The 26,948-nt window shown below is 38.1% G+C and overlaps 1 protein-coding gene across 10 annotated transcripts; it reads left to right on the top strand.

Moving 5' to 3' along the window:
* Positions 1–314: 314 nt before the first annotated feature.
* On the top strand, positions 315–26,948 carry LOC131689958 (uncharacterized). Of its 10 annotated transcripts, none has more exons than XM_058975376.1 (6): positions 315–334; positions 15,049–15,610; positions 24,501–25,116; positions 25,182–25,382; positions 25,449–25,659; positions 25,717–26,948. In XM_058975376.1, exons 2-6 carry the CDS (start codon positions 15,206–15,208, stop codon positions 25,997–25,999), a joined length of 1,716 nt encoding a protein of 571 aa, XP_058831359.1. In that variant the 5' UTR covers positions 315–334; positions 15,049–15,205; the 3' UTR covers positions 26,000–26,948. The 10 variants fall into 10 exon arrangements, with proteins under 10 accessions (XP_058831359.1, XP_058831358.1, XP_058831354.1 ...); XM_058975375.1 differs by lacking the exon at positions 315–334 and adding an exon at positions 378–688; XM_058975371.1 differs by lacking the exon at positions 315–334 and adding an exon at positions 378–688 and having other exon boundaries at positions 14,743–15,610.

The following is a 26,948-nucleotide window of genomic DNA, read 5'->3' as shown; positions in this document are numbered from 1 at the left end:
ATACTCATTTACATCAACTTAAGGAATTTATCGGGTCACTGGTTAATTCAGTGAGGTTAACATATCTCACTCCGTAGATTACGATTATGAAAGAATTTCTGCTCGGCACTAATGTCACCGTCACCGTTCAAGTGAACCCACCGTTTTTAGCGCGTCAACCGGCTATTAGTATTGCTGAGTGCTATCGTGTGCCGAGGGTGATACCGCGACGACTACAGATAACCAGCATCAGCAGCACACCGATAACAGCCAAGCCGTAATCATCGCACACATCGCATTCGCAGCAACACCTTTGCCGCAGTTGTTGTTTTTCTTCGAAAGTGTATACATATAGGTATCTTTCCCGATCTGAACTGTGCGTTGTGCGAAACAAAAAAAAACAACATCCACGAGGACTTCTTACTGTTACTGCAGTGGCAATAGTACGGAATACTCGCGAGGTCGCCTCGTCGATGCTGCGTGAGCGCACAGCGCCGTGGGATGCGAAATCGCATCTCTAGTCTGCTGATTTTGATCTTTTGCCATTCATGAATATTCAAATGATGTATAAATAATGTGTTGTTTTATTAATTGAAGATGCGGAGCAGTCGCATTCGAGTATTTAGTGCCAGTTAGTATTCGAGCCAGTTCGAGAGTTACATAAGTGGGCAGTAAACAGTGCAAATCGCGAAGTGTTCGTGACAACCAGGTGGGAAGAATCAGTGCAAGTGACTTAAGTACGATCAAAGGCGTGCGACGCCTTCGATTAAGGTGCAGTGAGCCGATATCGAAATGCTTATCAATGTCTGCTGAGAGAAAGAGACGGAGACAGTGAAAACTGAAGGTTAACTGATAGTGATACCGCTATGGTGTTTATGGCGCTACGAAGTATGTTGAATGAAAATAGTGTGGAAGTCGGAGTATAGCGTAGACATTGTGAACTGACCCGTTAGTCATCAGCTGAAATAGGAATGGGGATTATCGGGGTAAAAGGCACCTCTAGAGAAAAGGTATAATGTACTCCACTTTGATCAGCAAATCTTAGGAACAAAATCAGAAAAAAGTATTCTGAAAAATGGTGAGCTTCATAAGCTTAGACAATTGATTGGCACACCTTTGTGAGGTGCCGAAAGAAATTGCATTGTGCCCCATTGTTACAGTATAATATGTCTAGTTGATGTAGTACATTGTTCCCTGTTGATTAAAGATTTTATTCATCAAATTCCCACGATTGACGTTTTTGTTCATTTGTTCTTTATAGAATACATTTTATCCCGCCTCCCCCTACATTACAGCTTCAGTCTTGCGGCGAATTAAAACAATACAGTAACTGAAGGAGCCTACCTCAATGGTTGTTTCATTGCATATGGTTTGTGTTATTAGTTTGACTGTATGAATTATATCTCATACCTGATACTGGTTTTCAAATATCCTGTAATAATTGTTAAAATTAGGTTACATACCCTATCAAAACAGAAAGTCAATAAACGGCAAAGGGAATTGTAAGATCAAGGCGTTATTGATCAATTTATTTGGCTCGAGTTATTGCGGTAGATTTTTTGATCCATTGTTATATACTTTCAAGCAGGGATGCCAACGGTACCGATAAACTACATTTTTTTTCGGTATATTTACATTTGCACAAGCCGTACAGCCCGCTACAGCGACGCATCACTACAGTTGGTCGGTGTTAAGTCAGACCGGACTAAGTCGCAAAACATCAAAATATGAGATAATGATAGCACTGGATAAAGAATATCGTCAGCTACATTCGACTTTTGCCAGATTTGAAATATGTAACAATGAACAAGAATTATGCCAAAAATTGATTTTCAATCATAATGTAAAGGATACTGCGATTCAAACTTGAAACTCGTTTTTCTCGAAATCAATATTTTGTCACTTAGTCCGGTCTGACTTAACACCGACCAGTTCTTGCCAGAACGGTACCCAAACCGAGTACATTTTCCCCGTACAGCAGTAGAATACATTTTTGTTTTGCTGCTGTACTCCGACTGCTCGGTGAGAGTGTGGCGTAGTAAAGTTTGTTCTCTCTGCATAGTCAAAGGGAGAGGCCCGCACACGAAAGCGTTGATGCCAGCCGTGGCGTAAATGAGCCGCATTCATTATCGTCATTTTTGAATAAAAAATGTTAAAAAGATTGAAAATATTAAAAAAGGTAAAATAAGGAAAGAGAAGCTGTGCCGCTCGCGTCTGGTGGCTGTACTGGGGACAGTAGTTTTTTGTCATGTTACTGCTTTGCACACAGGCAGCCGTACAGCGCTGGGCGTCCTGCACTAGCGAATGACAGCAGCATCGAGAGAGAAATGAGAATGTAGGCAAAAAATTACAGCCGCAGAAAAGGTAGGCATTTTGCATCCTTGCTTTCAAGCACGTAGGATGTGGTTGTCCCACGCAAAGGACGCGAACCTGAGGGGGGCACTGAAGTCATAATCTACTTTATAAAATAAGTGGATTAAGGTTAGCTTAGTTGACCGCCCGTGAGTTTCCCGTGATTAATCAAAGCCTGTTGAAATTGCATATTGAATCAATTGTATGATACTTGGGAGTAGTATTTCATACTCAACGTGCAACCTAAAAAGACTAAGATTATAGTATGATCAATAACGAAGATGGCCACGCCCATGCAGGTCAATTTTCGGATGGAAAGGAATGTTTGTTCAACACTTGTCACTATTATGACCGAGGAATTCTCTGCATCATCCACAAGTGTCGCAGGATAGGATTGGTGTTAGTAGGTGGGGAAATGAATCAGGATATATCTTGGTAGATACTGTGATTGAGCTAAGTACTCACGCGATTTGTCTTTTCATTTTTTCATTTTAGATCAAAGTTTTCAGGAGTGCGACCTCCAGTAGAAATATGAATGCCTAATTGGCATTTTAAGAATTCTTATTCCGCGGGACGTTACACACCAGGATAAAGCCGCGTGGAATTTAATAGAGATAGTTATATGATCTTAGCAATTTGTACGAAAGACGCTCGGGATCAATTTCCGATAATTCGAAACGAGCAATTTGAACTCCGAACAGTGGGCCATTGCGAGTATTACTTCTTATTAACACTTCAATTATCATTTCCAAAATTTGCAGCATGAAGCAAGCGTTCGAAAAGTATAAAAGATATCCCAAATGGATATGAAAATTCACTGCGAAATGTTAATGACAAGTTGGTATCTTCACTCTCCCTATCAGACACGTTTCCATAAATGGGTTAAATGCCAAATTGCAAACGACACGTGTAATATAAATATAATAAACACAACGACAAAGGATTTTGATCCATTGGCGGTCCAGAAGAAGAATGGATGGGAGAAGAGCAATACTGGCAAAGACCGACTACCATATGAGCGGTTCAAACCCGAAAGAGTGACCCAGAGTACTGCACTGGATGATTTTGAGGAAAGGACCAGGAGTGTGATTTTACGAAGTTTTAGCTTCCGATGGCCCTACATTTTCTGACAGAGTGAAATTCTGGAGTGTTCAAATGTTTAACACTGTTTAGGATAGCAAAAGTATTACAAAGCTAATGTCAAGCCTTCATGAGACATCAAGAAGTATTTTGGAGGTATTCATCAAAGTAAATCTGTCGGTAGACGGTTCCAGATTTAATAAAAAACTGGCTTATTTTGACACATCTATAGATCGCTTGCCACACAAAAAATCTTAGGCCAATTCAAAAAAATTTAATACATGCTGTTATCTAGTGTAGAATTAGACTTCATCCTTTACGGATATTGTACAACCGCCAGAACAAACCTTTACTCTATATAGAATGGATAAAGGCTATGATGCAAAAATTTAAGATCCGTCCAGGTTAAGTCTTCTGTACGAATCAATACCGTGACCTAGGAGCTCCTAGCATGTTGTTAGACGCCTGTTACTACTTGGGAGCAGGTTCCTAGTCGTTCTATTCTTGATTGAAATAGTGCACAAAATTAATTAGCCCTTCGGGCACCACACGACTTTTAATACATTAATAGCCGTAAGCTCAAACGCGTACTAACTATTTTTAAACCGGACTAACTTTTAAACCGGCCTAAACTATTTGGTAAGCTTTAATCAAACGATGCTGTCATTTATATGGCTGCGTTTTGATCTGCGCTACACGACAATGTTAAAAAACAACAAATTCATGTTAAAGAAAATGAGTGAATTAGACAACATGGAGAATTGTTTTTCATTCCGATATTTTCTTGCAGCAAAATAGCTTTTCTTCATCATATGTTCCATAGCGTGTGAGAACAATTTTGTCAACATGTAACCGATATGTTTCTGAACTTGGAACTTTAACTTGGTGGATAGTTTATAGTTGGCCGATGATGTACAGCATTTTGTAGTGACATAATATTCAATGCACAAAAGAAAATAAGTATGAGGTGGTTGAACCATCATTTGTAACTGGTGCCATGATAGTTATTTTAAACTTTCATTAAAAATTTGTTGAAATATTTCAATTTGAATTCAAAATGAACTGTGAATATCATTCTAATTAAACACGATACCTTTCGACACGGGGGGAGATTATTTATATTCATTTCAAGCGAATTTTCACAAGTTTGGAATAAATATCAATTACAAATCAAGGTTAGATCACAATCTGTGAATTAAAATTGTACACGTTTTTTTTCAGCGAGGCTTAAGTACAAAGTAAACAAAGGTCAAACAAAAAAATAAACTTTCACAGAATGATCATTTTAAATTCACAAGTGTTATATTTCATATTTTTGTTTGAACTGTGGCAGATAGAGAATATAAATATATTTCAGTAATGCATCAATGCAGATTCGAACGATTTTATTTGCTAACAAAAATTTTACGAGTTTATAAATAAAATAATAAGTACATTAAAACAGAAATGAAAGTTTTGAGCATCCTAGTAACATATTTTTACGAACAAATATATTGATCACCGTTGCGTTCGCAATCAATTTTAAAATATTTTTAATTGGATGTTTTATGTGATAGGAAAAATGCGTATATTTAAAATCTTTTATTTAATCTTTTCTTAGGGTATTTATGGAGTTACTTTGTAAGCAGTTAACATTCTGATTCAATTTGTAAACTGGGAGTGAAAATAAGAAAATTTATAAAATAGTGCATGTTACGATCTACATACGATTGTCATTTATTTGGATCTATCCAATGAAAAAAAAAACTATTTTTTTCGTTATTGACTTTCTTTGATGTGAGATACGACAGATATATGGGCAATAATTCGTGATAACATGTTATTGATTTATATTAAGGAATTAAATGATCCCACTTATTCTCATAGCGATATGTAAAAGAAAATAATCAAAACAATTCTTTTGATTCTAACACAGAGAACAGACATACAAGCTAGAACAAACTTTCCCAAAAAACCTGTGTAAACATTTAAATGAAAATACGTCGAAAATCATCATCGCATACAGGTTCGCATGCGTGATTGAAGCGCCGGCCAGTGGCAAGTTGCTACTAGTTGTTGTCATTTCAAAGCGACAGTTTTATTTCTTACGCAAGTTGAAAACTTTTGTATGTCAGTTCTCAGTGATTCTAATTCGTAAAAACAACTTTGATCTGAACATGCGATAATCGATTCGATTTATCCAAATGTGCTCTCCTGTAACTCTTCGATGAGCAATTGGAATCAAGCGTGTAGAGAGAAGGAAAGAACAGAGAAATCAAAAATACAGGAAAATATAGTTCGACGGTGTTTGTCTTTCCTACCTGATAAAACTGGCTTATTTATTGTCATCTTTATTACGAGCAAAGAGAACCATATTTATCCCGAAGAAAGCCGAAGAGAACATTAAAAATAACGAAGTATGCGCAAGAGGAGCATGACATATTTTTGTCTTCTTCCGGTAGCATGATGCTGCCATTTGCACTACTGCGTTCTGATTGGAAATACGGCAATGTTAAAAACCGTATAATGAGGTTAATTGAAAATTCACTGTTTATGCCATTTAATAGTCTGATGTATTTATATTTTTAAAACAATTTTGGAATCCTCGATTTAGCTTAAACAAAGATCTAAGTGGCTAATACTACGTTCACACTACGAGTTAAAACGTGTTTTAACGCTATCTTGATGACATTTTTCTTGTTGCTAATTATTATAACATGTTTTAACTGTAGTGTGAAAATGGTATAAAACGTCATTTCGCTATTTTGCTAATAATGGTGCATACTATCGAGAACGTTATACAGTTGTATTGTTAGTCGCTAGCCAGTCCAAGGATTGAAAGAGCTTCTCTAACATTATATTTAGTAGTCAGACAGTTCAGCCAAATCTGACTATTTCAAATTAAATAAAATGCTTACAAAACAATAATGGAAGCATACATTTTTTGGAAACGTTTGTATTAGTTACTGTTCTGCAGCACATGAAAAAGCCAGAAGCAATTATTTATTTGCTTCAGATAATTGTGTGGTCCTTAGAAAAGACAAATTATCAGCACAATTACCTAATCAAGCCTGAAATACCAAAAGTTCAATAAATGAGCTGAGAATTTGACAATTTCAAAAGCTGATTTTCTGCGAAATAAATCTGTCGAATGGGTTAAATCCAAATTGCTGAGTTTTCAACATCTTGTATTGCTAAAACGTTCAGTTCAACGAAATTTTGCTGAAATTTTGCGATGTCGTGCGAAAATTAAGAAAGCTTCAAATCCCGGTTACAAAATAATAAATTACAATTAATTACTTCCTATAGTCTGCAATCTGTCTGATAATCAATTGACAGATATATCTTGCTTTCGAGTGACGGTAAAGGTTGTATCAATTGAGAGATATAACTTAACAAATTTAACCTGACACTGGACGCAGACAGTGAATCTTCAAGAGGCACCTCGACAAAATGCGGTGTAAACCGTAACTTAAAATTTCTTGGTCCAATCGAACTGCATTCTGCACAGTTTTTCTTCTTCACATCATTGCCCAGGTAACTACAAAAGCTTTTTGCAAAATGCCTAATATTATTATTTTTTCAATAGAATTTTCATTGTTTTTTAGCAATAATCGGACGTAGCTTCAAAGCGCTACGAGAAGTTCGAAGTTAGAGTTATGGTGTACACCGCAAAACCAGTTTTGGACGTGGCACCTGCCTGAATAGACAAACAATCTTTGCACCGAAAAAAATTAAGAAATCCAATTTTTTGCCGATAATACCTTACACAACCCCCCTTAAGTTCCGATCCGATACGATTTAGGCGATTCTTCCGCATTCAACTTTTTGTGTCATTTTGCCAAGTAATCTGTCTAGTATCAACTTTCACAACTTCTTCCATACCCTGTGCTATCACTAAGAATTAAACGACAATTTGTTCAACAGTGTAAATGCTAATCGTCCAAGATCTGATGGAAAATTATAAATAGTGAAACAATATAAGCAAGCTTCGATAATATTTAAATAACGATAAAAATGAGAATATTTGTAGCAGATTGTTTGCCGTCATATTTAAAAGTGTTACTTAGGTTGTATGGCTTGGCTTTATTGACAATCTTTTATTTAATCATAGTTTGGACTCTTTCGAAAGCAGCAAAAACGTAAGTAAACTTCAACTTGCTTATTGTGTTCTTTGTGAGAAAATTATACTAGAAAAGGGTACAAATTGTGATTATATATTCTTTTCTTTTCCTCTTGTTAAACTGAATAAAAAATTGTGGTCAAATTAAACAGCTTCACTCATTTTGATAGCCATAAGTAAACTAACAAACGAAATCAATTTTTATTTAATGCATTTCTACATCCAATTATATTTCGTTCTACAGTTTGTTTCAAAATGAATCGACTTCTGTTAATCTGCACTATAACTCTTCGACATGGCATTTTCAAATGAGCGTGCAGCACTTTATAGATAGGACGATAAAGAATATCAAAAAAATAGCATTTAAAACTCGATTATACCTGTTTTTCATACGGGATAAAACTTACTTACTTGCCCTCATATGGTTTGTGTGCAACGCGGGCCATAATATTGCACATAAAGGTCGAAAAGTTGATTCAAATTATTGAGATGTATGCAAGAGGAACATGGCGGTCTTTTACACCGTTTTCATTTGGCTTCAGGATTCAGCTATCTCTGCAATGACAGGTACTAACGTCTTAGACCGGACTTAACTCAGGCCTAAAATCAAAGATAGTACCGTGTGGTGGTACCAACTAGCTGCAAGCTTACCGCTATAAGTGGATTAAGTAATAAAACAAGTCAGAAGTGTATCATTTTCGGGGCAAACACAAAATTATTGTTCAAAAGTAAAGACCGAAGGAACGCAAAACTGACTCCACAAAGCGCCAGAATATCAATATCGGGCCCATTCAAATTTGTTCATAGTAAAGCGAGTTGTTCTCAAATATAACTAAATGTTCTAACGTGTTTGAGTTTTGCGACACGAAAATTTCAACAGTAATAACTGCAAAAAACCAATTTAATCCACCTAGCAGTGATATGAGACATTTCTTACACATATCATTGTTAGATCATTTATTAGTTTGCTGCTAAGTAGGCACATAACAGTTAGTAGTCCTGCGCGAATAAAACGTCGAATAAACTGAATAAATTCTAGAAAATCAATAAAACGAAGCAAAAAAATTATGCGAAAAAAGAAAAAAAGGGTTTCAAATTCATAAGAATAAATAGAACGAATGAATCAAATGAATTAAATAAATCAAATGAAATAACTGAATCAAATGAATCAAATGAATCAAATGAATCAAATTAATCAAATTAATCAAATGGATCGAATGAATTTAATGAATCCAGTGAAAACAATGAATCAAATAAATGAAATGGATAAAATGAATAAAATAAATAAAAAGAAAAGGAAAATGAGCAGAACAAAATGAATCGTGTAAAATGAAAAATTTTGCGATGTTGAAAAGTTATAAATTAATAAAAAAATAAATTGTGTCAAATAAATAATTTTTATGGAATGAAAGAAACTGAAAAAATAGCCAGATTATTAAAATTAAGCAACTGAATAACATATATGATCTGGAAAAAACGAATAGAATCCATAAAATTAAAAAAAAATTATTAGTTTTTTTGTTGGAGACGAACCACTGCGACCAGTATTTAGATCTATTGTGGTAAATTATTAGTTAAATGAATGGTATGAAAAAATGCGCAAAAAACAGATCAGTGGGAATCCAAAGAAAATAAAAAAATAGTCAAATATTCCAAATGAATAAAATAAACAAGACGAATGAAATCAAGAAACTGAAAAAATTTACTGTTTAGAATGAAATGAAAAATCATTTTTGAATAAAGTAAATGAATAAACCGCATTGTACGAATTTGAGAACCATTGTATCAGAAAGTTACGAATCGTTTTTGAAAATCCCATTCCCTGAAAAACGACTAATTAACATACAATGGACTTTCTAGGGTTTCCATTTTTTTTGTGTTCAAAAATATATTGCCAGCTCACGAAAGCTACGGATTTTTCATTTAACCCTAAAAAATGCACAAAACTGCCATTTAACGAGTCAAGATTTTATTGATAATGACTTTTCTTTCCACATCGTTCACAACAGAATTTTACAGCTACAGAGGAGTACTAGAAGGTAGCATCTTGAAAATATTTTTTATTATTTTCTCCATAAACTTAAAAAAACGTAAACATTTTTTAACTAAATTATACCGCAATTCGTAAAATTCGTTTTTTTTTCTCATTTTCTTCAAATTTTCATCTTCCAACGTTGATTGTATTCAACAAAGTGATTTTAAAATGTATTTGTATGCTTGATAGGAATGTTGTGAGGATATTTTCATAGTGGTGACAACATACAATCGTGTTTTGAATATTCTATAGCGATCTTCCCGTAACCCGCCAAAAGACGAAGTTGTGCACCAAAGGGTCAAAAGTCATCCTTATTGCTTGCGAATTGTTTCGTGCAGAATTCTCGTCCCGGAGATATAGATAAATGAGTTATGTACAAACCAATACTATGAAAAAGAAATGGTTCAACTTAACAGGATAAGTATTTCAATTCTTGGAAAAGCAAGTGGTCATTGAAAGTGTGACTGGTCGGTCATAAAAACTGCTTTTGATAGATGGACATACTTGAAACTACAAGTCTTAATTTTCTGCGAATAAATATGTTTCTAGTCACATTGGTCATGAAGAGGGTACCTTCGGGGTTTCAATACAAATCAGTGTTAATTTTTGGTACGCAGTAATGTGTATGGCGAAAATGAAGTAAGATCAACTATCTGTCGTATGCATAAACTCTGATTGTAATCCTCGCTAATTTACTTGTACAATACGGAGAACTCAAACGAAACGTGTACTGAATTATCTAACGCTAACCAATTATCTATTAATTGTGACTGCCATTGAAACATCAATTGAATTGTACTCAGTATAGAGCAAAAATGGATCGTTATCCATTTTAAGTTAGAAGAAACATTGTACTTGCATCCCCCATTGAGAATGGGGTCTTTGGGAGACTTCTTTTCCCGGATCTAATTCGTGGATATTTTTGTGATTTGATCCATTATTCTTCATAATAGTTCGTACCAATACAATGAATATCTATTTTCAATAATATCATCACGAAAGATGCGTTCTCACTTTTCACATGACATATTTGAACATGTTTCATTTAAAATTCAATAGAGATACGAACAGTTTAAATAACTTATGTGGAATGTCTCTTTTCAATTTTTTTATCTTCAAAAATCCATATTTCCCAGTTAAGTTAAAAAAATTTCTGAAATAGCCAGGAATTTCCTTAATTATAGTGTATATAAAAGCTCTGATTTGGAGTTGATTTAGTTTTCGATTTTTGGTCAGCTACCTACCCGTAGTGCAACGTTTCTTTCATCTTGAGGGTGTACTTTTGAAAATAGTTATAGCTTTCTCATAATACAAACAATTTGCAAATTTTCTCACGACTACAAATGCTTTATTTACCAAGTATAATGAAATATTAAACTTTTTTTTTTCTGCACTGAAATACAAAAAAACTATGTACAGGGTAACGACAGACATAAAATAGTTTTGTCTTCTCAAACCTCCACAATTACATCGCACACATGATTGGACATTAAGAAATATTTCAGATTAGTAGAAGATTTTATCACACAATTTAGAAAAGGATAACAAAACAGCAAGAAAGATGTAAGCCGTGACAGTTTCCGCGAACACAAAGGAAGAAAGAGACAGACATTTGATGATGGGTAGTGTCGTTACCTTAGTTATATGACGTGATATATTTATTACTTTATACCCATATTATAAATAACGAAACTAGTAATTTTTGTGCCATGACCTGTATTACCTAAATTTGGCAAAAGAAGCCATATTTTTGCTAGAATTTTAGGATTCAAAAATACAGTTGTTCTCGGAGATGCTACGAGTATAATGATATGAGAAATCTTCTATCTCATTACTAGGTGGATTACTTGATAATCTGTGAATTAGTATACCCTCTAACATCTACCTCTTTGAAGAAAACTTACATATTAATTTTTGAGAAATAGTTTATTGATTATCGAGGTAGCTCACGAAATGTTCACAGAATCGGATTCCTTGAATCACGGAGATGTGTTTTCATACCTTGATATACAAAATCGGTTTAGTTTAGCCTCCAAAACACCAGTAAAGTTTGTAAGTTTGTTTCTTTATGTATAATGGTCTCATTTTTAGTTAGTGGAAACTTGTAAGCGAGAAATAAAAATACTAAATGTTTAATATCTCCGTCGCATGTGAACGGATTTTCACAATCTATAGCTTGTTAGAAAGGTATTTTCATAAGCTTTCTATTTCAATTTAGTATTTGCGCGACGCGACAACTTTGTTTGAAAGTTATTTGCTTAAAACATGTTGCAAGAAATGTAAAAATAGCGAAAATTATTGCAAACTTTATTATTTGTTTGCTCAGTTTAAGGGGGTCTAGTGTAGTGCGCAAAAAAATCGGCTTCTTTATCCGCTTCAATTTTAGTATTAAACAACTAGAATAGTCTCCCGCAATCTCTGTGGCCAAGCTGAACTTTTGTTTTAAACTGTCATGCATTCCTCGCGCGTACTTGCAATAACACACACAGATTTCAATCTATCTTCAACAATTTTTGAAAAACTGACAGCGATAAAATTACAGTGTAAACAATACACTCTAAACCACTTCTATCCCAATTTTCAAGAGAAGGTGCCTGATGGGTTATTTTCTACAGCGTTTTTTCCGTGATGCAATTTGATACGTTTTTCTCGAAACTGTATTTTGAAATTAGCGAGCGCGATAACTCTAAAACTAATCAACGAATTTACTTGATTTTTTATGATAATGCACAATATGCGTAACCTGTCGTTGAACCACAAAAAACTAAATAAAAAAATTTTGTCCCTATTAATATGAAAAAATTTAGTGAATTTTATAGTAATATACGCGATTTTTCGATTTTCATGAAACCATTTTCGAAACTCGAACTTTTTTTGATTTTTGTTAGTTCATCGTGTAACTACAAGTCTAAGCTTTACAAATCTTATTGAATTTCATGTGTCAGACAACTTTATCAAAAGTTGTCGTGTTCACCGCGGTTGGAAATGGTTGGACTGCACTCTTGGAACGCTCTTATGTGTGGCTCTGTGTGACTGAAAATAATCATAAGTTTATAATGTTTGCATTTACCAGTTATATAAAATGAGGAACTAGACAATCTATCAATGGCTTTGTAATTTTTAATCGTTATAATTTTATTCGTATCTTATTTGTATCAAAAATTAATTAGTATGTATGAATGTATAGAAAGTTCGCACTCTTCGCAAGTAAACATAAGCAGTAAGCATTTCTTTTTATTTCAATCTCAATTCTCCCCACGCGTTTTTTCCCATATCCACCATATTTGTTTACATTGCTCGTTAGGAACCGTTATTTTGGGCTCGATCGGAACTTTTGGGTCAGTCTATATATAAGCATCATCTCTAGACAAAGCTACACCCTGCTGGCCAATGAGAATCCTTCTTCGCTCTGGCTCGAACATATGGTGAGTGGTTTATGAGAACGACGCACATTGATCCAAACCTCAAAAAGACGATAAAAAGCTGGCTTTCGTACTCAGGTATTTTCAGCAAAGTTTCATGAAGTGTGTTACCGCAGCTAAATAAGTTTGTGCCCTTCATTTTCTTTCTTTCCATTTTCATCAACCATGAAAAATCTTTTTGTTATATACTGCCCATGATCGCATAGCAGTCCCATAAAGATAGGAAATCCCATAGAAAATGGGACAACTATGCGATCATGGGTAGTATAGCAGTTAATTTGGAGTACCTTTGTTGAATTACCTCAATGTTTTGCGAACGATATAGGAGTTTTTGTCGTTGTCTCTATACAGTGAATTTCTATCACTTATGATCTTTTTTCAGAAAGCTTAAGGCATTATCAGATCACATAACTTTCCTAAATACATCAAAAGCTTTGGAAGCCAATTTTTGTATAAAAATGATTTTTTTATTAAAAAAAATGTTTTTTTTTCTAGATGACTTTTTCAAAATAAAATGTATCATAAAATGGGACTATAAACATAAGGTTCGATAACAGTGTATGGAAAAATGAAACTAATATTGTTCTGACTGTTAACATCCAAAATGAATTCAGCACCCCAAAAATAGCTGAACTTGTGATTTTCAGCCAGACTAAGAAACATTTTAGGATTTGTCGGACTTTTGTTCGAAGATCCGCCACTGTGCGACAGCATACCTTCTGATCCGTCAGACCAGGAGACCTCTTATGTACAAAAATGATAAAAGTTCAATTTTCAGTTTCATTTGGAAATTTTCACAAAAGTTTCACCACAAGCTAAGCTTTATTTATGTGTTTCGAATTCATCTCGTCAGTAACTAGCACCAACTGGGTGTCTAGTTAGACGATGGGATCAATTCAGTTGCTTAGGCGTTAACGTGGCTCGTGTGAACTTTTTGTATTTTTCTTGTGTCTAACTAGTGCTAATTTGGGTACTAGTTTATATACAACGTCTAACTAGCCATCCAGTTGATGCTAGTTACTGACGAGATGAATTCGAAACAAAAAAATCAAACTTAATTTAATGTAGGTCTTGTGCCCTTAATGCGCAACTAGGTGTAGTCCAATTTTCCCCATTGGAAATTCAATATTTCATAACTGACAAAAAGCCTAAGAAAACCTGTAAAATTCTATTGATAAAGTTTAAACAATTTTCATTCAGTCTTTGAAGGGTCTACCTATTGAATTGATAACCAAAAGTAGTGATAGAATAGCTCAAAATTTGACAAGAACTAAGAAAATGTCGAACTCTAAAGAACACTTATTCCCAAACCACAAGCGCGACTTATAAGGAACGCGGAGTTTGTGACAAGTGGTGCTGCTGACATGGCTATTTCCTACAGAGCACTGCTCGTTAGCGCGAATTTTTTGCACCTCATTCAAGGTCACAATCCGTTATAAATTTTATATCTTCCCCCTGGTGCCACCAAAACGAGCTTTATTCGACCGTGCTACAAAGGTGTGTTAAATTCACTGCTCCATGTTGTCGTTCCACCGTTACTCGAAAGACTAAACTTCTTGCGGAGGTCGGATTCGCGCTTCCGTGTGTATGTGAGTCAGGGCCAGTGCGGCAAACCAAAAACAAACTGATTGCTTCATTTGTAGCGTCTATCAACGTGCGCGTTCAGCTACATGTCTCTGTAAACGGGGGGATTACGATACCTTTCGGCATTCCATTCAGTGCGCGGTGCCACAACTGAACGCTAATAATATCTGCCTTACCTGCTTTGATAGTGTGTCGTTTTATCGAAGCGGGAGGCACCCCCTTTCTGGGCCTGCTATACAGTCGACCTGGTATGGATGGCTACAACGACTACCAGCTTGCGCGACGATGACGACGACGATGATGACGGCAACGGATGCCGAGACCGATGGATGACTACCACTTTGGAAGTCATTAGGCCAGCAGTGCCTTTTGTTGTTTTATATAGACTAGAGCAGCAAGTCGTCGTGACAGTTTGGAAGCGGTGATGTGACCTTATAGCCTACACCGAGTCGACCGGCTTAACTTTATTTTACCGCTGAATTCGGTTTGTATAGGTGAACTCAAACGATGTGTATGTGACTTAATTGCACGGTTTCGTGAACCTTGTTGACAATCGATCGCCATAGTACGAGATCAAATCGCGAAGAACGAAGAACCACCGGCAGCAACCACCAGAGAGTGAGGGTGTGTTACGCCTCAAGTGTTTTCAAAATGCATTCACGTGTTCGGATTGAACCGTTGCTGTTGTTGTTGGTATGCATAGCATTAATTAACGGAACTGATCCAACGATTGGTGAATCTCTAAATAGCACCGTTAGTGAAGTGGAAAACAGCATTGAATCATCGAAGCAAGCGGTCGCAAACTCAACCGGTACCTTAAACATTTCGGAAGTAAATACGCAGGTTCCACCGGTTGTCCAAACAACTGAACCGGCGGTGACAACGACCCAAGGAGTATCGGCGCCAACGACCACGTCTGTGATGACCACGACGACAACAACAACAAGAGCAACAAAGGTAACGACGACGAGTACGACTGTCGTCACGCCTGGGTCGCCTCCAGACGTAGGCGCCGCTGAAAGTTATGATACGCCACCCAACTGTTCGCAATTTCCGGTAAGTTTAATCGATAAGTAATATTTTTTTTGCAGTTTGATTGCAGGGCAGCCAAATAAAGGAGTGCATTTCGATGAAAGCGGGTTCGTTCGAAAGGAAAAAAAATGACGGCGGCAAGTGATATCAGTCGCTTTTGCGACGATTGTTGCTCAACGGATAGTGTTTTATTTGTGAATCACGATCCGGCCATAAACGATGCTTGAAGAAAACTAATTTGTGTGAAACTGAATTCCCTCCTGCCGGTAGACCATCGCAAGTGATTAGCGACGATGAAATCAACTGGGTAAACTTGATCGTTTATGAAAATGGGATTTTTATCTCACTTATCGCGCTTTGGATGAATCAAAGATGGTGTGAAATGGGAAACTATATAAAAACGTAGCTAAAGTCATACGTAAAGATTCTCTCCGAATCCAAATTGATTTTTTTTACTCCAACACTACGGGATTGGGCTTCTGATGGCAATAGGGATTTGAACGAAAATAAATAAGGCATGAAATATTTCATATTTTAGATGAACTCGAAGCTACAACTTTTTATTTCATTTCATGTCACGTTGGTTTATGATACAGTGTTACCGTAAACCGGGGTTTCGATTTTTCGACGCAACGCATTTTTTCAACGTCAATATTTCTTTTTACTGATGTCACGGTGCTACCGTGATTTTGTACTTTTCAAGTGACCTAGTATAGGTTATAGGACTCATCAAATACAATACAAAAAATTGTTTGAAAAATTTTGTATGCTCCCAAAATCACGATTTATAGCAAAAAATAATTTTTTGGGACTTTCCGCGCTAAAAAATTAGCTACACTGTCATTTTTGTACCGATTTTCGATTTTTAAACAGTTCTGGAAATAAGAAAAGTACACCTTTCCAACGGTGTGCTATATGGTGCTGTTCCGTAATACATAATGTCCGGAACACTACACTAATGGAAAATGACAGCGCAGCTAATTTTTTAGTTCCGAAAGTCCCTAAAAATATTTTTTTGCTGCAAATCAAGATTTTGGGGGTATATTAAACAGGTCAAACATGGTTTTACGTTGCATTTGAGTAGCCTTACAAGCTACACTAGGTCACTTGATAAGTTCATTCAATGTTTGATTTTTTTGTAGCAGCGTGTGTATGAATAGAAAGATTAAATGGTTGTACCTGAAATCGTCCGCTTACTACAATTTTCCAAAAGTCATTACAATTTGAAGTTCGTTTTCACATTCCGGGGTGACTTTGATAACTTGTATGTTCACCCACATTATGTTCTTGATGTCAATGATTTTCATTAAAATGTTTGTATGAACTAATTCTGGAAAGATACTCATTGTTAAATAGATGTTAATTGGTATCGTACAATGTATTTCAATATACTGTAAAATTCGAGTAACCAAAATTCGTATAATTCGAGTCCAAATTGAATAAAAGAATCTGAAAACTTGTTTAACTGCTAAATTTGTTTTATTCCAGCGGTTTATCAATTAACAAATAGTTTCGTCCATTTTAGCATGACGGAGTATTGAATATAAAAAAAATATTGCGAATTTAAGCTTGAAATAATTTGAAACAATTGCGAACTAGTTTCACAAATAAAATGTTTTTAAAATAAACATGCTCTTGGAAATCAATTTGGCACATCCAACTCAAAAACTGGTCTCGCTTGGAATTTACTATTCTCGCTAAAATCTAAGATTTATTTGTTGCATAAAAAAGACACTTTACAAAGCTTCGTCAAAGTAAGGCAAAGGAAAATTTGGATTTTTGTATATTTTGTACTCAAAAATTGAACAATATACTCAAAAAGTATTACAAATCAACAAGCAGCTCTAGATTACCCGTTCGAACCAGCGCAGAGAGGTTCAAAACATGTTTTAATGAACTTAATTGGATGGGGCTAAAAGTATTCGTCTTTGCGAGTTGGCATAAGAACAATGTAGGGGAAAGCGGTCGGTTGTCGGCACCCCTATGTAGCTTTTGACATAAACCAGCCATGGACATCCTGATAAATATTATTTGTGCGTTATATTAGCACGATCTTTTTGTGCCGATTGCTGAAGCAAACAGACTCGAATGTTCTGTTCTACAACCAATATATTGTTTGAACAAGTGAAACTCTACTTAAAAGTTTTTTTTTATGATTTGCTTAGTGTTATACAAAGAAGTAAATCGATCGAAAAAGTATGTGCATTGAATATTTATGATGTGAAGTTGTTCTACTTCGTGATTTAATATTGAATGGCACCGAAATGCTCGCGACAAATTTTTTTTGATCTGTTTTCAAATAGGTTACTAAAATCAATTGTCGGCACCCAAACATGGTTGGTTGTCGGCACCCTATTTTATGTGGCAAATGCTCCCAATAACCTAATCAATCAGTGGCGTAGCCAGAAATTTGGTTTGGAGGGGGTTTTGATGAAAATCGCAAATTTGCTAAAATTTAATATGAGTTTGATAAATTATTGAAAACTCAAAAACATAAGTAGTCTAACAGATGTTATTCCAGTCTACAAACAAGAAGGATCAACATGGAACAGTTTTCAAACCTCTATAGATTATTTTCTTGTTTAATATGTCAATGAAGTCAAAAATTGCGATCTTTTAAAATGGGATAAATGATCTAAAAAATTTTCAACGTTCAAGATCACCTAATATAATAATCCTTGCGAGAAACATTTTTTACAACTATCTTAAACTAAAAATAAGATACGATATACAATAATTATTTTTCACAAAAAAAACTGCTATCTTAAGACTAGGAATGTAGATTAGTATACAAGAAGGGGAACAAACTTTTATGAGAAATTTCACAGCTATCTTAAAACTAGGAATACAATTAGATATACAAGATGGGAAGTGAAAAAAAATGATATGTTCAAGGCTATCTTAAAACTAGTAATATAATACAAATTGGTTTTTGTAACAGCAGCAGAAGTTATATCAGGAACAGGGGGAGTAGGCGAGCACGATGACAAGGGAAAGAAGAACAAAACTTGCAACTTTCAGGCAAAGAGAAGAACAGTGGCATGAGTTAGAGCCTCAGACTGGTAGATGGTAGATGCCTAGGATCGGGTTGACAGCGAAGAATCCTTCAAGAGTGATCAGACCATCGACCTGCTCTCGCTTTGACTTCAGGCAGGCGTGGTAAAGGTGACGGCAGTCACATAGTGGCACTCTGGTGCTCCAAAAGGAAGGACCGAGAACTTCTAAAAACGAGAAATAAAGGATATGGGCTAGGTTAGGATATTTGTCGTTTTAATAAAAAGGTAAATGAGAGACATATAGGGAAGACCGCGACTTGCCAGGATATCCCGAACATCGGGCGGTCTACGTCGGGCCCGGAGGGAATCCTTTAACTGTGATCTGGCGCCATAATACCCAGACAACGTGATCGATGTCGTGATAAACTTCATTACAAGCGCGCCGACTACTATCCTTGAGCCCAATACGCCGCAAATGCGCATTTAATGTGTAGTGGTTGGACATAAGTCGGGACATTGCACGTATGAAATTCCCAAGCCACATTCACCCCCCCCCCCCCCCCCCCCCCCTGAACCAAGGCTTCGTTGATACTTTCGAGATAATCGAATGAAACCATCGTCCAAGTTCCCCATTGCTCCACGAGTTTTGCCAACTGTCGAGTGTCCTCTGATGACAAATACTGAACAATTCTTTGAAGCAAATTGGTCTTTCGTAGATGTCACTTTCTAATGCGCCCACCTATGCTAAAGAGTCGGCTTTTTCATTACCCGGAATAGAGCAATGAGAGGAGACCCAAGCAAAGGTAAATCTTGTAAGATTTTTCAGATAACTTGCGCAGAGACTCCCGAATCTTCGCCAGAAAATACGGGAATTGCTTTTTAGGCTTCACCGCACGAAGAGCCTCGATAGAGCTGAGGCTGTCCGAAATGATAGTGATCTGTGGGAAGATTCTCGATGATGCCAAGGGTGTTCTGAATAGCAGCTAATTCTGCGACGTAAACTGAAGCGGAATTTTTGAGCTTGAATGAAGCGCTGATAGTGATATTGAAGATAGCGAAGCCAGTGGACCCATCGAGATTTGATCCGTCAGCGTAGAACATTTTGTCACAGTCGACTTCTTGGAATTTATCATCAAATATATTGGGGATCACATGCGGGCGTATATGATCCGGGATTCCACGAATCTCTTCCTTCATGGATGTGTCGAAGAACACAGAAGAATCAGAAGTATCTAGGAAATGGACACGGTTGGGATTATACAAAGAAGGATTGATCCTCTGTGCCATATAGCCGAAGTACAAGGACATAAATCGGATTTGAGAATTAAGCTCGGCGAGCATCTCGAAGTTTTCAATCACCAACAGGTTCAGAATGTCGCATCGGATGAGCAATCGATATGAGAGTTCCCAAAATCGATCTTTTAGCGGAAGAACGCCCGCCAGCACTTCGAGACTCATCGTATGGGTCGAGTGCATGCAACCCAAGGCAATGCGCAAGCAACGATACTGGATTCTCTCCAGTTTGATGAAGTGTATGTTCGCAGCGGAGCGGAAACAGAAACACCCGTACTCCATTACGGACAATATCGTTGTTTGGTACAACCGGATCCCCACCATGTTCCAGTTATTGTCCGGAGAAAATTGATCCTTTGTTGGCATTTCTGGTTCAGACACCTAATGTGACATCCCCAGGTACCTTTAGAGTCGAACCAGTCCCCGAGATATTTAAATGTGAAGACCTGATTGATCGTTACACCCATTAATAGAAGCTGGAGTTGCGCCGGCTCACGCTTCCTAGAAAAGACAACCAATTCAGTTTTCTCCGTGGAGCACTCGACACCCAGCTGGAGAGCCCAAGGAGACAAATTGTCCAATATATCTTGCAGTCGACGACTTTGGTACCTGTAAAAGAAAACCCCGTCATCTACAAGCTGCCTTAGCGTGCATTGGCAAGACAATCGTCAATGTCATTCACGTAAAAATTGTAGGGTAGGGGACTTAGACATGAACCCTGGGGAAGACCCATGTGGTTAATTCGTGATGTGGATAGATCACTATGCGAAAAATGCATGTGTATTCAGACACCACGTTTAGCAGAAACTTGGTTAGAGTCGGCGAAAGACTATGCTGGTTCAGCTTCTCTGAAAGAATGTTAGTGAAAACTGAATCAAAAACTCCCTTTATATCCAAGAAAACTGATGCCATTTGCTCTTTGCTAGCATAGGCCGTTTGAATTTATGTTAAGAGCAACGCAAGTCAATCATTCGTGCCTTTGTCTTTGCGTAAGCCAAATTGTGTATCTGATAGCAGGCCATTTGCGTCGACCCAATTGTCGAGGCGAAACAAGATCTTTTTTTCGAACAGCTTCCGGATACAGAACAGCATTGCAATCGGTCGATACGAGTTGTGGTTGGAGGCTGGTTTTGCTGGTTTTTGGATGGCGATGACCTTCATTTGCCTTCAGTCATGAGGGACAATGTTACCCTCAACAAACTTATTAAATAAATTCAACGTCTCTTGGCAGAGTCTGGCAGATTATTTAGCAAGTTAAATTCGATTCTGTCTGCTCCTGGGGCTTTAATGTTACATGACAAGAGAGCAAATGAGAACTCCACCGTCGAAAACGGTGTTTCGTTCGCGTTATCGCAAAAGAACGTGGCGCTGTAAATCTTCTATGCCGGAGCGAAATCCGGCCAAATCTTCTTGGCAAAATCGAAAATCCAACGGTTTGAATATTCCGCGCACTCACTAGTACTGTTTCGGTTTCATAAGGGCTGAGCCGTGCTCCAAAGAGTGCTCATCGATGTTTCTCTCGTTAGCCCATCGACGAATCGGCGCCAGTAGCTACGTTTTTTGGCTTTTATCAAACTCTTCATGCGCGTTTCCGCCATCGCGTACCGTCGTCCCGGAAGGTCTTATACGCGGCGGCCTTTTTGTGCGTACACGTCTGAGCACTCTTTGTCTCACCATGGATTGGGAGCACGCCCGCGTGTGTTCGCGTCTGGTACACGTTTAGTCTGAGCTTGAATCGCGGTATCGAGAATCAAGCCAGTCAGGAACCCGTACTCTTTCTCCGGAGGGAGCTCTTGAGTCGATTCTACTTTTCGGGGTATCGTGGACGCGCAGCTCTTCCAATCAATATTTCGTGTGAGGTCATACGAAACATTGATTGCATTCGGTGGCCCTGAACCGTTAGTAATATTTGTTAGTATTGGCAGATGGTCGCAGCCGTGGGGATCAGAGATTACCTTCCACATGCAATCTAACCGCCGCGATGTCGAGCAGAGGGGCAAGTCCAAGGCGCTCGGACGCGCTGGAGGGGCAGGAATCCGTGTCATTTCACTCGTGTTCAAAATGATAAAATGGTCATTTTGAAGTTGTCGCAAAGCTCATGGAGTGACATAGATCGATTATCGTCAGGAAGGCAACCCCCTGCCATACCGTGGGAATTAAAATCGCCTAAAACTAGCCTCGGTGTAGGAAGGAGTTTCGCAATATCTCCAAACCGTCGGTGGTTAACTGAGGCTCTAGGGGGTATGTAGGTGGAAGCAATGCAAAGGTCTACCTTTAATTCTGGTTTGGCAAGCGACAACTTCAATGCCTGGTGTCGAAGGGAGGTTAATTCGATTGAAATAATAGCACTTTTTGATTCCCAAAAGTACTCCCCCGAAAGAGTCTTCTCGATCCTAGCGAATAACATTAAAATCGTGAAAGTTGAGATCTATTCCATTGAGTAAGCCATGTTTCGCATTATGCAAAAGCATCACATTTCAAATTATTTATTAACATTTTAAAGAATCGATTTTCGGGAGAATGCTTCTGGAATTCCACTGTAGAACAGTGATCAGATCCGTGACCTTGTTCGATGAATTAGTTATCGATGGGTACAATCACTGAAAGGAGGGGCCATTTCGCAGTGAACTGCATCAACAATGTTTTTACCTGGGGCAGAACACTTATCAAGATGGTTTTAAGAGGGTCAAAAATATTTAGTGCCGTAAAAATACGATCCACAATGTCAGAGAAGTTTATGAAGCCAGCGCTGTTTCTTGCTCTGGCTGAGATATGGGAACACTTGGGGTTTTTATGTCCCTGTAAGTGCTGGGAACTCTTTTTCTGAGCTCAGATTTCTGAGACCGGGAGCGACTTGTTCCGGTTTTGCACCAGTTCTTCCTCGAGTAGTTATTTTCGGAGGACCTTGAGACACCTTCTGGCCTTGGGCTTGAGAGAGGAAATGTTCCTTTTCTATTGCTTCTAGGCACAGCAGAACATGTTCGCTCCTGGGGTTCATCACAGTCGCCTTCGTCAGCAGACGAGTCAGTATAGATGTTACTAGGTTCCGAGGGCGTATCTATCTTAAGCATTTCTGCAAAAGATTGCTTAGAACGTCCCTGAAGGGAACGCTTAAGATTCTCCTCGCGCTGTTTGTGCGCTGGACATGATGGGAGCTCATGTGGGTTTCCCCCACAGAAGAGACACTTTTCGACAGCTTTTCCACAGGAATCATCCACATGGTTCCCACAGCATTTCCCACTACGCACCTTATTGCTACAGTGGGAGCCTGTGTGTCCCGATAGTTTGCAATTAGTAGAGTTCATGACCCGCGGCACAAAAAGGCGAACAGGTAGACGAATCTTGTCAAAGAGGAGGCAGTGAGATAGGGAAGACCCGGGGAAAATCACTTAAAAGGAATCTGAGTTGACGTATGCCCTCTTTGCGTCAGCTGCGGCTGATGCTGAATGCAAATATTTGCACTCCAGTATCTTCACTGGCTGAAGCATGGGGTCTTGTAAACAGCCAACCCTGTGTGTCAGCAGGTCCTTGCCATTCAGACTCGAATCAGAGACAATCCCGCATACTTCAACCCTGTTAGCTGGTATATATACTCTGTATTCCTTCGTGAAGGGCTCGTAGCCAGCAATATCATTGGCCTGGTCTAAGCTGTTTACCACCACCCGAATGCTTATCAGGGTCTATGTTCGATATTTCTGTCACAGTCGAATACCGTTTCGTCAGAACTTCAACCACTTTTTATCTTTGGTCCGGAAGAAGAACACGTAAGGCCCGGTGGCCGAGCATGGATAAACCTTAAGCCGGGGAGCCAATTTTTTTTCAACATCCATCTCACCTTGCGATGAACCACTGTCAGGGGAAGTCATTTTTGAACTGGCCTATTGCCCAGTGCAAGCTGGTATTATAGACTAGAATGGGAGGTGTAGTATTATTTCCCTCCTTAACTTGTGTATATAACGGCATCCAGACGGTTTACTAGAAAAAAATACTGCTTCACTGACCGGATAACGGTGAACGCGCAGAAACACAAAAGAAGGGAAAAAATACTGAAACCTCGATGAGGCAGAGAATGCGCAAGATCATCATGGCAGCGGATTAGCACTATTCTTTTTAACATTGCACTGCACGGACTGGAAAGATAGACCGATCGGTCTGACAGTTACAGAACAAATGGCTTAAGGTCTTACCATATTCTAAGCCTAACCTCTACATTTAACTGTTCCGAACACATGTTGTCAGTCTGAGTTATTCTTTCTTGCTTTTTTTGAAAATAAAGAATTTCAATTCACAGACAAATGTGCAGTTTCATAAACTGAAATTGAAAACTAGAAAGAAATCACGTCTTACCTGTAGAAAAATTGAAAGCTGGAAGAGGCTTTGATTAACTCCATATCTTGGTACTCACAATGAGTGTAAATGCAAAGGGCGATTCCGTAGATGTCCACAATATCATACACCGTATAATTAGAACTCTTAAGTAACCCCCTCACAGTCTCTCTTTTTTGCACTACAGCTGTGTAGCATCAGGAAAAAAAATAAAAAGGATAGAACCTTCTTTCTCATAGTACCTACTTTCTCATAGTACAAAAACAAGATAATAACCCGATATTTTGGTACTTCCCCAGCTATCACCCCACCAGCCGGTGTACGACAAAAATTCCCTGATCAACAAGTGCTGCCCGTTCGGGGAAATATTCGAACCGGCTGGCAATGGACGCTTCCGGTGTACCCCCGGCCAGCGAACGCTGGACGTGGAAACAATCTACGCCGTATTCTACGGCGACTCCGAGTGTATCGAGGACAAGGAAAACAAACTACACTTCAACTACCAGCCGAACGACTCTTGCTTTGGCAATAATCAAACCTTTCAGTACAGCAAAGAGCAGGGAGATCAGCTGTTTGTAATTCAGAACGGATCGCTGCTGGTGCTGGAGGAAGGTGGCTTCATGTCGGTGTTCGATTGGTACTGCGTCGAGGTCGATACCAAGTCGAGACTTCTGGCGAAAGCTTGCGATGAGGTGACACCGATCATTCTGCAATCGACAGCAGTTTTGATCTACATTGGAATGGTGATTGCTTCTGTAACGCTACTATTTACGTGTCTGGCGTATGCACTTGTGCCGAGATTAAACGATGCTTTTGGCTATCTGCTGGCCGGACATTCTGGGGCGTTCCTGGTGGGGTTGATTATGATGACGCTAGCGGTTTGCGGTGAGCGATGTATCGAGCCGAGTAATGTTGGTAGGTTACAATTCTTTTTCTGATATTTCAAAATCTTTTAATTATTTTTTTTTTTTTGATTACAGATGTGGTTCAAATATTCGCCCAGATATTTCTGATGTCATCAATTTATGCGTTCGTTTTCATGAACGTATTCAACTACGCGTACGCCGCTTACTACCTCCCTAACGGACTGGAATTTGATACCAAGAACAAACGAGACATGTTTGTTTGTCTAGGTGTTCTTTACACAATAACACTCATACCTTTGTTTCTACCATGGAGACGTAAGAACATAATCTAGTTCAAAGTAACAGTACGAAATATAAACAACCCGTCCTGTTTCCCTACAGATTCACTCATATTCCATCTCATCTTGTATATCTACTACCTCGTGATAGCTGTAGTGCTTTACCTCAGCCATCGGACCATCCGAACGCTGGCGGATAGCAAATTCGTTAGGTTCACGGTTTCTCAGCAGAACTACAACGAGCTGACCTATACGGAAGCGGTCAATGCTCAGCCTCGAATCAACGGGGAACGACTGAAGGATGTGAGAGGACTGTAAGTATTTTGCAGCCATAGCTGCTGTGTCACTCAATTTAATATCGACCATTTCAGGAACCGCCTCTGCACCATAGAAGCCATCTTTACTCTAGTCTGTTGGATTATGTTCAGTTCGCTGGCGCGCAGCATAGACAGTCAGCATGACATTTTCCGGATCGGGGCTGCCTACGCCGTTATCTTTCAGGGACTGCTGATTGGAGTGCTGTTCGTGGGCGGTCGGAAAAAGTGGACCATCATACGGGAGTGCTGGAACTATTCCGGTTCGATCGATTTGAGGGCTCTGGAGATGGAGCGGGAAATGTTGACGCTGGAACGGAAAACTCCACTGCCGACGTAGATCATGTAGGTGGACGCTTCCAACGGGTGGGAGGACAATAAACGACTTATTTAATTGCATTAGGGATCCATAGAGCGAATTATGAAACCAGGTTAAGTTTACAAATAGTTTAACTGTGTGACTGATAGAAGAGCGAGTGAAGGCGCTTTAACCTAGGCTTATTAGCCAGGGCAAAGTGTAAATACCTCTGTCCCATCCCAAAGGACCAAAGGAGTGACAATAACCTTCTTAGCCAAGTCACTCCCAACGATTTATTATATTCCCTTTAAACTGAAACGGTCGGTACGGTTGTCCTCGTTTCTTCCTCCTTTAAGATTCAAAACAATTCGTTAATTAAATTATTCACTAAATGAATAATTTAATTGCCGTCTAATTTTGAAACATCATCAAACCCTCTGCACAGTAGGCGTGGCCGTTTTAATATTTGCGACATATGAAAATATGCTTCAAATATTAATATTGACAAGAAAAACACTACAGACTAACTGTGGTGTTTTCCAGGATGCTTTTCAATACTGGCTGTGTAAGGGTTAGAATAGAATAGAATAGAATAGTGTGACTGATAGAAGGTGTGCTAGTTGCAATTTTTAGCAGTTAACAGCAAATTACCATTGCATAGCGGTATCATTGAGCATAAAGATATAGTCTTGAGGTGATAAGTAAAATAATACCTAAAACTACTAAGATAGGATCAGATAGGCTATAATATTTTTAGATAGTTTGTGATTGTGGCAAATGACCTTCTATGGGAGGAAGACTTAACGTTCGGATACCCAAAAAATGGCAGTCTTCAATCGAGTATTGTAATTAATTAATTGAGCTCAATTGAAATATAATGTTGAACAATAAACCAAAATTATACCTATAAGTATGCACTTACATTAAGTATTGAATATTTTTAAAATTCGTGTAGTATAAAAAATTAATAAAATTATTCATCCTTATTGTT

This window comes from Topomyia yanbarensis, chromosome 3 (assembly GCF_030247195.1).
Source record: "Topomyia yanbarensis strain Yona2022 chromosome 3, ASM3024719v1, whole genome shotgun sequence".
Taxonomy (NCBI): domain Eukaryota; kingdom Metazoa; phylum Arthropoda; class Insecta; order Diptera; family Culicidae; genus Topomyia; species Topomyia yanbarensis.
Note: the sequence above shows the minus strand (reverse complement) of the source record. Positions and strands in the feature narration are given on the sequence as shown.

What these genes read in the sequence shown, in the direction of transcription:
- LOC131689958 (XM_058975376.1), top strand. Translation starts at nt 15,206, where the DNA reads ATGCATTCACGTGTTCGGATTGAACCGTTGCTGTTGTTGTTGGTATGC. An exon ending in CCAACTGTTCGCAATTTCCG is followed by an intron (nt 15,611 to 24,500) that starts GTAAGTTTAATC and finishes GTACTTCCCCAG; the next exon opens with CTATCACCCCACCAGCCGGT. An exon ending in TATCGAGCCGAGTAATGTTG is followed by an intron (nt 25,117 to 25,181) that starts GTAGGTTACAAT and finishes TTTTGATTACAG; the next exon opens with ATGTGGTTCAAATATTCGCC.